This window comes from Trichechus manatus, unplaced genomic scaffold (assembly GCF_000243295.1).
Source record: "Trichechus manatus latirostris isolate Lorelei unplaced genomic scaffold, TriManLat1.0 scaffold00037, whole genome shotgun sequence".
Taxonomy (NCBI): Eukaryota; Metazoa; Chordata; class Mammalia; order Sirenia; family Trichechidae; genus Trichechus; species Trichechus manatus.
This window is the reverse complement of record NW_004443973.1, coordinates 10398968-10413596: the sequence shown is the minus strand read 5'-3', so window position 1 is coordinate 10413596 and position 14629 is coordinate 10398968. Positions and strand designations below refer to the sequence as shown.

At 38.5% G+C, this 14629-nt stretch overlaps 1 protein-coding gene across 2 annotated transcripts in view; it reads right to left on the bottom strand.

The window, feature by feature from the left end:
* SP3 (Sp3 transcription factor) overlaps positions 1 to 14629 on the bottom strand; it is a 64413-nt gene that overhangs the window by 24853 nt on the left and 24931 nt on the right. The window contains exon 5 of one of the 2 annotated variants that reach the window (XM_023730561.1): positions 7620 to 7700. The exons of the other annotated variant lie outside the window; for it this stretch is intronic. Within the exon in view, the coding sequence (XP_023586329.1) occupies positions 7620 to 7700 (81 nt within the window). The remainder of the gene's footprint in view (positions 1 to 7619; positions 7701 to 14629) is intronic. 2 annotated transcript variants of the gene reach the window in all.

Genomic DNA, 14629 nt, shown 5'->3' with positions numbered 1-14629 from the left:
TGGAGAGGTTGTGGAGAGACTGGAACACTTATACACTGTTGGTGGGAATGTAAAATGGTACAACCACTTTGGAAATCGATTTGGCGCTTCCTTAAAAAGCTAGAACTAGAAGTACCATATGATCCAGCTATCCCGCTCCTTGAAATATATTCTAGAGAAATAAGAGCTGTCACATGAATAGATATATGCACACCCATGTTCACTGCAGCACTGTTCACGCTAGCAAAAAGATGGAAACAACCTAGGTGCCCATCAATGGATGAATGGATAAACAAATTATGGTACAGCCACACAATGGAATACTATGCAACGATAAAGAACGACGACGAAGCCGTGAAACATAACATGGAGGATGCTGGAGGGCATTACGCTGAGTGAATTTAGTCAGTTACAGAAGGACAAATATTGTATAAGACCACTATTACAAGAACTCAAGAAAAGGTTTAAACACAGAAGACAACATTCTTTGATGGTTATGAGGGTAGGAAGAGAGGGTGAGGGTTATTCACTAACTAGACAGTAGACAAGTATTATCCTAGGTGAAGGGAAGGACAAGCACACACTACAGGGCAAGTCAGCACAACTGGACTAAACCAAAGCTAAGAAGATTCCTGAATACAATCAAACACTTTGAGGGACACAGTAACAGGGGTAGGGATCTGGAGACCATGCTTTTGGGGACATCTAGGTCAACTGGCATAACAAGGCTTATTAAGAAAATGTTCTGCATCCTACTTTGGTAAGTGACGTCTGGGGTCTTAAAAGCTTGCAAGTGGCCATGTAAGATCCATCAATTGGTCCCAACCACCTGGAGTATAGGAGAATGAAGAACACCAAAGTCACAAGGAAAGTATTAGCCCAAGAGACAGAAAGGGCCACATAAACCAGAGACTTACATCAGCCTGAGACCAGAAGAACTAGACGGGGCCCGGCTACCACCGATGACCATCCTGACAGGGAACACAACAGAGAGTCCTGGATGGAGCAGGAGTAAGGTGGGGTGCAGAACTCAAATTCTAGTTAAGAAGACCAGACTTAATGGTCTGACTGAGACTAAAGGAACCCTGAAAAGCATGGCCCCTGGATTCTCTATCAGCCCAGAACTAGAACAATTTCCGAGGCCAACTCTTCAGACCGGGACTGGACTGGACTGGACTGTGGGACGTAAAGTGATGCTCGTGAGGAGTGTGCCTCTTAGCTCAAGTAGATACAAGAGACTAAGCGGGCAGCTTCTGTCCAGAGGTGAGATGGAAAGGCAGAGATGGTTAGGAGCTGGTTGAATGGACATGGGGAATCAAGGGTGAAAAGGAGGAGTGTGCTGTCACAGTATGGGGAGAGCATTTAGAGTCAGATAACCATGTATAAATTTTTGTATGGGAGACTAACTGGTAATGTAAACTTCATCTAAACTACAACAATAAAAGAAAAAAGAAAAAAAAATTAATCACCTATTTATCCAAACAAATACAAGGTGTTACTTCAAAGCCTAAAGCTTTGCTTTCACAGGTCTATAACACTAAAACCTAAAAACAAATGCTTATATTTTATTCCATCACCATTTAAGCATTCAAAGAAAGAACTTTAGCATATTATGGGACCCAGGATAATGGTTGAACTACATAAAATATTGGGAATTAAAGTAAGGTATAAGTGGTAGACAATAAAAAAGCATCACTGGGAGAGGTTTATATAAGCGTAACAAAAAATTCTGTTTAGAGAATATACATACTGGTACATATGTGGATTGGTTTCATATAGGAGTTAATATCTATTTTCAAAACCTTTGTTTTGAAGTTGGGTTTTCTAGTATATTAATTATCAGTCTGGGACAAAAAAGGTTCTTATAAATAAAGCCAAAACCCAATGCCGTTGAGTCGATTCTGAGTCATAGCGACCCTACAGCAGAATTGCCCCATAGTGTTTCCAAGGAGCAGCTGGTGGATTCGAACTGCTGACCTTTTGGTTAGCAGCCAAATAAATTCTTAACCACTTGTGCTACCAGGGCTTCGTAAGTAAAGCAGTAGTGATAATATCTAGACCTGATGGGCAATCCATGTAGATGCTTTTCCGAAGAAAATTAATAAATAAGACAAAACTGAAAATCAACCAACAAAACTCAAATCAAAACCATCCACTCAGTCCAAACTAAACTTTCCAATGCCACACATCAAAGGAAAGAGATACTTGTTTCCTTACTGCCCAAAGAAATATATTTCCCGCTAAAATTTTGTAATTCTAAAAAATAATAGAATGATAGAACATATTCATGTTTTTCTGCATGCTTTATGCTAAGAGGGTAGCTAATTAGCTATAGCCCCTCAAAACAATTTCCCTGAAAATGTTCTTTTTTATAACTCTCTTGTTTAGTTTATTCATTTCAATCATGTCTATCACCTCAGTCCCTCCAGTCTTTTGTCCTAAGCTTCAGTCCTACACCTATACTGCCAACAGCCATTTCAATATCACCACAAATTCAATCTATTAAAACTAGTATCACTTTACCTTCCCTGATGTTTCCCCTCACAGCTCTACCAACTATATGACCTTTCTCAAACCAATGGACTTGTCTTTTGTCCTCAGGAGCCAATAACCAAATCCCATAAATTCATCCTATGCAATTTCTGGCATTCTTACTTTCTTATACTTTGGTTACTTTATCCCTGTATAACTGAAGTAGCCTCCTATTTTCTTTAGTGCTAATTCCTTCTCATTCCAATCTATCCCTGAAGTATGTTTTCCACAGCATTGATTTATTCATGTTATGCCTTTGTTCAAAAAACCTCAAGGGTTCCTAAAGTAAAAATATTAAAATTCTCACCAATACTATTCACCTCTCCACACTCCCTCACCATACTTACTGAAATGTGTTCTATTAGCTACTAGTGCCAAACAGCCCAGCTTTCTATTTAAGCTATTACAGCCATCTCTTAAAAGTGTTCCTCACAATTAACTCAATGAAATACTAATCTCTACAGATGTATGATCTAAAAAAGAAGATGCTTTCTTTTCTTATACAGAGGTTTATTTTTCACAGGATTTCTCAGAAACTTTAATATGCTAATGAGCATTTTTATAACTTATTTAATAATATCAATATCTTGAAGAGCCCTGGTGGCACAGTGGTGAAGCATCCAGCTATTAACCTAAAGGTTGGTGGTTTGAACCCAACAGCCAATCTGCGGGAGAAAGATGTGGCAGTCTGCTTCTGTAAAGATTTACAGCCTTGGTCTGAGAGGGATCACAATAGAGGGCCCTGGACAGAGCAGGAGAAAAATGTAGAGCAAAATTATAACTCACAAAAAAAAGACCAGACTTACTGGTCTGACAGAGACTGGAGCAGCCCTGAGAGTATAGTCCCCAGACACCCTTTTAACTCAGTACTGAAGTCACTCCTGAGGTTTACCCTTCAGCCAAAGATTAGACAGGCTCATAAAACAAACTATAATACGCACAGCTCAATCATGTATACAACACTAAATGGGCATACCAACCCAGGGACAAGGACGAGAAGGCAACAGGGGACAGGAAAGCTGGACAAATGGAAATGAGGAACCCAAGGTCAAGAAGGGAAGAGTGTTGACATGTCACGGGGTTGGCAACCAATGTCACAAAACAGTTTATGTGTATTAATTGTTTAATGAGAAAATAATGTGCTCTGTAAACCTTCATCTAAAGCACAATAAAAAACGAGAAAAAAAAAAAAAAAAAGATTTACGGCCTTGAAAACCCTATGGGGCGGTTCTATTCTGTCCTATACGGCTGCTATGGGTCCGGATCGACTCAGCGGCAACAGATCTGGTACTAATATCTTACAAATCACTTCTAGGGGGGAAATGCTGGGATAATAAGCTGTCTTCTGAATAGGCTGTCTCCTCAGACAATTGGAGTTCTCGCTGATCTCTCACTCCTCTGAACTGCTACACAATTATTTGTATCATGCAACTTGGGAACTTACTAAATTGCTTTATATTGTCATCTATACATTGATTTATACCATCCATTTTGCTCATGTCTGCTTTAAATATTCCAACAAATTTGTAAACGCCTTGAGAATATGAACATGTACATACATCTCTTGCAGACCACAAATAAATAACATTTATTTGACTTACATGACTAAATACAGTTCATCCCTAGGAAACTTGTTCTCCTCTCTTCTCTAAAGTTCTTGAGCCCTTATTATCACTCTGCCCAAACAAAGGTGCCAAAATATAAGCACCAATAGCACTTAGAAAAACAGAAAATTATCTAGCTTTCTCCCCTTTATACACAAGAAAAACTAAGAATTCTAAGAGACAGGACAGCATCAGCCAGACACCAACCTAGGTAAACAACTCTCAATAATAAAACAAAGCTAAAAGACTTAAAACATAGAGACACAGAGGTCAATCCGCAAATGTGACAAGGTCAAAACAATAAAAGGGAATAAATGGTATAGATATAGAACTTTCAAATGGAGAGGAAATCAACGCGGTATCAAGTAATAAAGGACTGGTTCAAACTTAGGAAGGGTAAATTTCGAGGTAACCACAAAGAAAGTTAACAAATCTACTCATTAAGAAAAAAGGAAGAAGAAAAACAAAGACTCAGTAAACACAAAGTTAATTAATAATGAAAGAAATGAAAAGAAAATCCACAAACAAAAGGAATTCAGTACAGGAAAGAAAGAGAAACAAGGAAAACATCATCACCACACACATACAAAAAGGCACAACAATATGACAGCAATAAACTCATACCTATCAATAATCACACCGAATATAAATGGCTTAAATGCACCTGTAAAGCAACAGGGAGTGGCAGAATGGATTAACAAAAAAAAAAAGAACAGCAAAAGAAGCCACAGCCACCATCAATATGCTGTCTACAAGAGACACACCTTACCCACAAAGACATAAATATACTAAAAATCAAAGGTTGGGGAAAAGATATCAATCAAACAGTAACCAAAAATACACTAATTTCAGACAAAAATAGACTTTAAGGCAAAATTAACCATAAAAGACAAGGACATTATATAATGATTAAAGGGACAATCCACCAAGAAAACATAATGTTAATAAATATCTACAAATCTAATGACAGGGCTCCAAAATACATAAAACAAGCTCTAACAGCACCGAAGAGAGAAATACAGCTCCACAATAATAGTAGAAGCCTTCAACGCACCACTCTCAGTGAACAACAGAACCTCTAGAAAGAAACTCAACAATGATACAGAAGATTTAAAGGCCACAATCAACCAATTTGACCTCATAGACATAGAACATACCATCCAACAGCAGCAAAGTATATACTCTTTTCCACTTAAGGCCACAAAGTAATCCTCAAAAAAATCTCAAACATCAAAATATTCCAAGACATCTTCTCTGATCACAACATCATAAAAGTAGAAATCAGTAACAGGAAGATCAAGGAAAAAAAGAAAATAAAATACATGGAAACTGAATAATACCTTGCGTAAAAACTACTGGGTAATAGAAGAAATCAAAGAGGCAAATAAAAAAATTCCTAAAATCAAATGGGAAAGAAAACATGATACTAAAACCTGTGGGACACAACAACAGCAGTGCTCAGCAGTCAATTTATAGCAATAGACACACATCAAAAAAGAAAGGGACAAAACCAAAACATTAGCTATACAACTTAAACAAATAGAGAACAGCAAAAAAAAAAAAAAAAAAAAAAAAAAAAAAAAAAAAAAAAAAAAGCCACAGCCACCAGAAGAAAGGAAATAATAAAGATCAGAGCAGAAATAAATGAAATAGAGAAAAGAAAAACAATAGAAACAATCAACAAAACCAAAAGTTGATTCTCTGAAAGAATCAACAAGTAATCGACAAACCACTGGCCAAACTGACAAAAGAAAAAACAAGAGAGGATGCAAATAACCCAAATAGGAAATGAAATGCGGGACATTACAACAGATCTAACTGAAATAAAAAGGATCATAACAAAGTACTACAAAAAACTATACTCCAACAAATGAAAACTTACAGGAAATGGACAAATTTCTAGTAACACAGTATCTACCTACAGTAACACAAACTGAAATAGAAAATCTAACAGACCCATAACAAGGGAAGAGATTGAAGAGATAATTAAAAAAATTCTCAACAACAACAAAAAAAAGCCCTGGCCCAGACAGTTTCACTGGAGAATTCTACCAAACATTCAGAGAAGAACTCACACCAGTACTACTCAAACTATTTCAGAGATAAGAAAAGGAAGAAATAACTCCTGAATTCATTCTATGAAGCCAGCATATGCCTGATATCAAAGTCAGACAAAGACACCACAAAAAACGAAAATTACAGAACAGTTATCTCATGAATACAGAAGAAAAATTCTCAAAATTCTAGCTAACAGAATTCAGCATCATAACAAAAAAAAAATAACACACCACGACCAAGTGGGATTCACAGCAGGTATGCAAGGACCATTCAACATTAGAAAACCAATCAACATAATCCACCGCATAAACAAAACGAAAGAAAAGAATCACATGATCATCTCAATCCACGCAGAAAAGGCATCTGATAAAGTCCAACACCCACTCCTGATAAAAACCCTCAACAAAACAGAATAGCAGGGAAATTCCTCAACATATAAACAGCAGCTATACAAAACCCAACAGCCAACATCATTCTCAACAGAGAAAGGCTAAAAGCTCTCCCCCTGAAAACGGGAACAAGACAAACCAAGCCGTCAAGTCAACTATGACTCATAGCAACCCTTTAGGACAGGGTAGAACTGTCCCATAGAGTTTCCAAGGAGCACGTGGTAGATTCGAACTGCCAACCTTTTGGTTAGCAGCCGTAGCACTTAACCATTACGCCACCAGGGTTTCCTGGGAACAAGACAAGGATACTCTTTATCACCACTACAATTAACATTGTGCTGGAAGTCCTAGGGCAATAAGGCAAGAAAAGGAAATAACAGGCATCCAAATTGGAAAGGAAAAAGTAGAACTATCCTTAGTCGCAGGTGCGATGATACTATAGAGAAACCCAAAGATTCCACAAGAAAACTAGTGGAACTAATAGATTCAGCAGAGTAGCAGGATACAAGATCAACATAAAAAAATCAGTTGGATTCCTCTACGCTAACAAAGAGAACTCCAAGAGGGAAATCAGGAAAACAATACCATTTACAACAGCCCCCAAAAACATACTTAGCAATAAATCTAACCAGGGACGTAAAAGACAAAGAAAACTACAAAACACTACTGCAAGAAATCAAAAGAGACCTACATAAATGGAAAAACATGCCATGCTCTTGGATAGGAAGACTTAATACTGTGAAAATGTCCATTCTACCCAATACGGTCTACAAATACAATGCAATCTGGATCCACATTCTAACAACATTCTTTAATGAGATGGAAATACTAATTACCAACTTTATATGTAAAGGAAAGAAGCCCCAGATAAGTAAAGCATTATTGAAAAAGACGAACAAGGTAGAAAGGAAGGAGGCCTCACACTTCCCGATCTTAGAACCTGCTATACAGCCACGGTGGTCAAAACAGCCTGGTACTGGTACAATGACAGACACACAGACCAATCGAACAGAATTGAGAACCCAGAAGTAAATTCATCCACCTATGGACAACTGACCTTTGACAAAGGATTGAAGTCCATTAAATGAGGAAGAGAAAGTCTCTTTAACACATGGTGCTGGCAAAACTGGATATCCATCTGTAAAAAATGAAACAGGATCCATATCTCACACGATACTCAAAAACAAACTTAAAATGGAGCAAAGACCTAAATATAAAACCTAAAACAATAAAGATCATGGAAGAAAAACTAGGGACAATGCTACGGGCCCTAAAACGTGGTATAAATACAATACAAACTATAATTAACTACGTGCAAATGCCAGAAGAGAAACTACATAACTGGGCATGCCTAAAAATTAAACACCTATGCTCATCAAAAGACTTCACCAAAAGAGTAAAAAGAGAACCTACAGACTGGGAAAAAAATTTTTTGGCTACGACATATCCAACAAGGGTCTAATCTCTAAAATCTACAGAATACTTCAACACCTCAACAACACAAAGACAAATAATTTAATGAAAAAATGGGCAAACGATAGGAATAGACACTTCACCAAAGAAGACATTTAGGCGGCTAACAGACATATAAGGAAATGCTCAAGATCACAGCCATTAGAGAAATGCAAATCCAAACGATAATGAGATACCACCTCATGCTCACATTACTGGCACTAATCTAAAAAAAAAACGAAAGTAACAAATGTTGGAGAGGTTACAAGGAGACTGAAACTCTTACTCACTGCGGTGGAAATGTAAAATGGTACAACCACTATGGATAACAAGATGGCGCCTCCTTAAAAAGCTAGAAATAGAAATACCATACGATCCGGCAATCTCATTCCTAAGAAATATCCTAGAGAATTAAGAGTCATCATACAAACAGACATACGCATACCCATGTTCACTGCGGCATTATTCAAAACAGCAAAAAGATGGACGCAATCTAAGTGCCCATTAACAGATGAACAGATAAACAAATTATGGTACACACACAATGGAATGGTATGAAACAAGAAAGAATGATGAATCCACAAAACATCTCACGACATGGATGAATCTGGAGGGCATTATGCCGAGTGAAATAAGTCAACCACAAAAGGACAAATATTGCATGAAACCACTATTACAAAAACCTAAGAAAAGGTTTACGCACAGAAAAAAACAATCTTTGATAGTTACAAGGAGATGGAGAACCACTAACTAGATAGTCGACAAGTGTTAACTTTGAGGAAAGGAAAGACAACACCTAATACAGGGGAAGTCACTACAGTTTGACCAAGCAAAGTCATAGAAGCTTCCCTGACAGAGCTAAACACCTTGAGGGACCAAGTTACTAGGGCTGAGGGCTGGGAACCATAGTCTCAGGGGACATCTAGATCAACTGGCATAGCACAGAAAATGTTCTACATTTCTTTGGTGAGTAGCATCTGGGATCTTAAAAGCCCGTAAGCAGCCATTTAAGATACAGCTACTGGTTCCATCCTGTCTGGAGCAAAGGAGACTGAAAAAAACCAAAAACACAAGGAAAATATTAGTCCAAGGACTAACTGAACACATGAAACACAGCCTCCACCAGCCTGAGCCGGGAAGAACTAGATGGTGCCTGGCTATCACCACTGACCGCTCTGACAGGGACCACAGTAGACAGTCGTGGACAGAGCAGGAGTAAAATGTAGAACAAAATTCTAATTCACAGAAAAAGACCAGACTTACTGGTCTGACAGAGACTGTGGCCCTGGAATCGCCTACTAACTCAGAACTGAAGCCACTCCTGAAGTTCACCTTTCAGCTAAAGATTAGACAGGCCTATAAAACAAACAACACACGTGAGGAACATGGTTCTTAGTTCAATCAAGTATACAAGACCAAATGGGCAACACCTGCCCAAAAGCGAAGACAAGAAGGCAGGAAGGGACAGGGAAACCGGACAAATGGACACAGTGAACCCAGAGAGTAAAGGGACAGAAGAGTGCGGACACACTGCGGGGACTGCAACCAATGTCACCACACAATTTGTATATAAATTTTTGAATGAGAAACTAATTTACCTAAAGCACAGTAAAATTAAAAAATGAAAGAAAAACCAAGAACACTCCACAGTTTAGTATGACTCGCTAGCCCCTGAAATTTATCAACTAGTATTTTTATAATTGAGGAAATAAAACGGAAATATTCTCAATAGTCAAAATCCATCTTCGAAGTTTCAACAGAGCCATAAAATCTTCTTGCCACTTATAGAACAAGTATTCACACCCAGTCTAAGCTATTATTATGAACAAGGCTCACTAACGTCACTCTCCCAGGAATTTTATCATAATAAAAGTCCAATCTTACTTGTATGTTAAGTTTTTTTAAAAATAAGTTTTTAATAATCCAAGATTTCCACTGCTCAGTGTCATGGACTGAATAGTGTGTCGCTCCCCCCACACTCCCCCCCCCACGTCTGTCAACTTGGCTAGGCCATAACTCCCAGTACTGTGTCCACCATTTTGTCATCTGATGTGATTTTCCGGTGTGTTATAAATCCTATCTCTATGATGTTGATGAGATGGGATTAGTGGCAGTTACACTAGTAAGCCAGGACTCAATCTACAAGATTAAATTGTATTTTAAGCCAATATCTTTTGAGATACGAAAGAGAGAAGTGAGCAGAGAGACAGGGGACCTCATACCACCAAGAAAGCATCACCGGGAGCATAGGGCATCCTTTGGACCCAGGGTTCCTGCGCGAAGAAGCCCCTAAGACCAGGGTAAGATTGATGACAAGGACCTTCCCCCAGAGCTGACAGAGAAATAAAGTCTTCCCCTGGAGCTCACAGCCTGAATTCAGACTTTTAGCCCCTAGAGAATAAATTTCTCTTTGTTAAAGTCATCTACTTGTGGTATTTCTATTATAGCAGCACTAGATAACTAAGGCACTCAGTAACATATTTTAAGCTTTTTATTATAGAAAATCTCAAACATGCAAAAGTAAAACAGCGTAACAAATCCCAGTGTACCCATTACTTGGTTTCAACAATCAACTCTGAGCCAACTGTTTTCATCTACACCCCACACTGCCTCCATATTATTTTGAAACAAGTCCCAAATATAACATTTTATCTATAAATATTTACCACTAAAGAACTTACATTTTCAAATCTCTCATTATGTTACTGTTAGAATATGTATCTGAAATCTATAGGGTTTAAGAAAAAGACTTTGGGGGAGATAACTGAATTCTTATCAATTCCCTCATACACAAGCAAGACTAAATCTAAAATTCCTTTTCTCTTCTTAGTTTTTCCCCACAGGTGTTTAGGTTGGTTTCTGAAACATAATTCTAATTGTCAAGGTTTTTAAAAAGCTACATATTTAACACAATTATACAATCAGTAGTGGTGTGAAATAAACAGATATCTAACATCTCACCTGTTTAAACAGTTACTTTGAAAGCAAACAGGTAAAATTTACATTATACATTACCACACAAATCAATGTGTATTCTGTATCTATTACTGATATTTGTTTATTCATCCATTCTCCAAAAGAAAAAGCACAGAGATAGATGAATAAGAAATAATGGTTGCATTCCAAAAGGAGACATGTTAACTAATTCTAAAACAAAACAAAAGAAACAGGTGCTATTAAACATGCAGTAATTTAAAGGACGCAGGAATGAGGGAAGGCTATGGGATGGGCAGTTATGAGTTAGACCTTGAAAGGTATCAACCAGAAGGTTACTATTCTACCCTTCTCTGTTCCAAAAGTTCAATCTTAGCATACCATTTACTACACTGTATCAGAATCGTCTACATCTGTCTAATCCAGTGGTTCTCAACAGGGAGGCGGGGTGTGGGTAGGGGTGTTTGCCCTTTAGGGACATTTGGCAATGTCTAAAGACATTTTTTATTCTCATAACTGGTTGGTCTGTGTGTATGATACTCGCATCTAGTAGGTAGAAACCAGGTGCAAAGGACAGCCCTCCACAAGACAGAATCATCAGGCCCAAAATGTCAACAGTATGGAAGTTGAGAAACCCTGCTCTAACTTGTTAGATTATGAGCAACTTTAGTGCAAAAAGTATCATATTCATCTTTGTTCCTCCAGCATCTGGCACACAATAGGAGTTCTACACATATTTGGAGACTCAACAGACTTCAATTTTAAGGCAATGAAAAAGCCAGGAAAAGTTTTTAAAAAGGGAGTACGAATCGGTATTTAGAGAAGGTGACTGATGTAAAGGATATACTGGAACAACTTCCCGTATTTTTCAAAATTAAAAATGCATATATTCTTTTAAAAAATGCATATATTCTCTAACCCAGGAATTTTGCTTCTAGATATACATGCTTCAAATACACATACTTGCTCTATGGGGGAACAAATACATCTGTATAAGGATATTCAATGCAGCATTATTTGAAGTGATAAAAGATTGAAAACAAATACTGATCAATAGCAATCTTATTAAATTAACTGCAAGACATCTGTTCAACAGATTACTGTTGTGTTCAACAGATCACTCTTATTGCCATTGCTAAGAATGAGGTAGCTCTGAACTTGTAATATCAAGAAATGCTACATAAAGTTTTAAAATGCCAAAGAATGGATATAGCATGGTACAATTTCAGGGAATGAGGGAGAACATGTAGATAAAGTAATGTTTGTAAACATATCCTTCCAAAGATATTCTATACAGTAAAACACAAATAACTGGTAACAACAGCTGTCTCTAGAGAGAGGAATCGGGGGATTAAAATAAGGAGGGAAAGAGAGTAACTTTTTAGATCACCCTTTTACACCTTCTGAATCTGTGCCATGTGATAGGTATTACCTATTCAAACAATAAAGAAAAAAACTGTTTAGAGGCACAGACAATAGATTAGATGCTGTAACAATAGCCCAGGAGAACAGTAAGAGCCAGACTAACAAAATGAGAATGGAAAAGATAGATTACACAAATATGAGAGAGAGAACCAAAGGACTTGAAACTTTCTACCAGGGAACAGAGAGGAGTTAACCCTGAATCTGCATCCAAGCAGCTAAAAGTAATTAGAAAAACACAACTGTGCTGACTATTTAAGTGAGTACCCAGTACTGTCCTGTAATTCTACATTTCACCAGTAATTTCACTTTCCGTTTCTAAGACAACTATTTCATACCTCTTTTCCTTCTCCTCAAACTCCTAACATCTGCCCCCCCTCACTCATCTGTTTCTTACTACAAAAGGAATTTAGAGGCAATCTGACAAGAATCACCTTATTTTCCTACCAACATGTCGGCATCTGTACACCTGTACCCCATTTCCTTCCCCCATTATTAGCATACGTTATCCCCACTCCTATCTGTGGCCAACCCCCATAACCTGTGTCCTAAATTTCATCTTGCTTGCCTTCTTAAGAACCTTCTACTACTATACTCTCTTCTTCTGCATCATTTCTTGATCTTTACTGAAACATTCCCAGGAAAACCCTCCCTTGACCTCAAGTCGACCTCCAACTACAACTCCTATTTCCACATTCCCCCTTTTCAGAAAAATGTCTCAAAACACCTGTCTAATTACTGTCACTACTTTCTCTTCCTTTATTCTCCTGTTAAGCCATTCTACTGATGCTTTCCTTCCTAGCACTCACCCCATGGAAAGCGCTTACCAACAACCCCTATCTTGCCAAATCCAATATCCTCATTCTCTCTCATCTTATGGAACCCTCTCCACATTATCTGACATTAACCAGTTAAGCACTCTCTCCTCCTCAAGTAGTTTATTCACTTGGCTTCCAGGATATCACTGTCTCCTGGAAGCGCCTTCTCTGTTAATCTGCTGGCTCCTCTACCTCTGACCCTCTGAATATTAGGAATGCCCTAGGACTCAATTTTGAAGACTTTCTCAATTTTCATTATTTTATGTTTCAGTCCCTGAAATTCAATTTGGTTGTTTTTCAAATCTGTTATGCCATTTTTGTTATACACCTAACCCCTCACTTACCAGACTATCTCATTATCCAACATTTCACATTTACATAGTAGTAAAAAAAATCTACTATTTTGCACATCAACGAGGCAACGGCTTTGGAGCATTCTCTCCCTCAAGAAGGGTTTCCCAGCGGCCCCCAGGAAGCTGGGTCGTGCTGCCCCGTGCCCTCCTGTGGGTGGGGGTGCAACATCCAGTTGTGGGGCTGGCCTACTCCACAGCCACAGGTGCACACACAGGCAACACCAAGTGCCTGTTCTGGGTCCCCAGCTCCTATGTGGCCTGAGGCCCTGCAGTTCAAAACTGCCTGTGAGGTGGGAAGGAAGGAAAGAGGCAACAGAGAGGGTGTCTCAAACAAATGTGGGCAAATTTAATCACATCCCAAATTGAGCTTAACTGGGCCTGAAGTCTCCACCTAAGCGGGGCCAGGTTCCCAGTGCCCTTTCAGACTCATCAGGCCCAGAGAGAACAGGCTACTCAAAGCAGATCCCATCATGGAGGTGATCACATATCAAATCTCAACACGGAAGTAACAATGAACTCTGGGCTTTTAGGGGTAGGAGTAGAACCCTGGAGGCAGTTCCATGAAGGATGCTCTGATCCATCACAGGAGGAAGGTGAAGTGGTTAAGCCACAGGCCCTTTAGCCACACAGCGCAGCTTTATCCAGCTCTGTCTCCTCCAAGCCTCCTTCTCCTCAGAGGACTAATCCATAAGTGGACTCATCACAGTGATGAGCTATTAGTAAATCTCAGTTATAATTTCTATGATTATATTTCCTAAATTAAGAAAAAAAAAATCAGACAAATGGATGGTCTGAAAACAGGATGAAAAAAAATCTTCCATTTTCACATAAAGTCAACTTTCGTCCAACGACCTGGTCTTTGGAACCTAACCACGTGAGGAGTGGGTGTAGTCTCCAACACCTGTTAAACATTTTCAAGCGTGGCTTTTACCTACCTCCTTGACCACAGTAAACATAGTTGTTTTATTTAGTCTATGTTTGATAATTCTAGTATCTGGAGTTTCAATGGGTCCACTGTCATCTGTAGTTTCTGCTGGTTCTCACTCAAGGTGTCTTGTCTCCTTATGCCTGGTTATCTTTGACTGTGT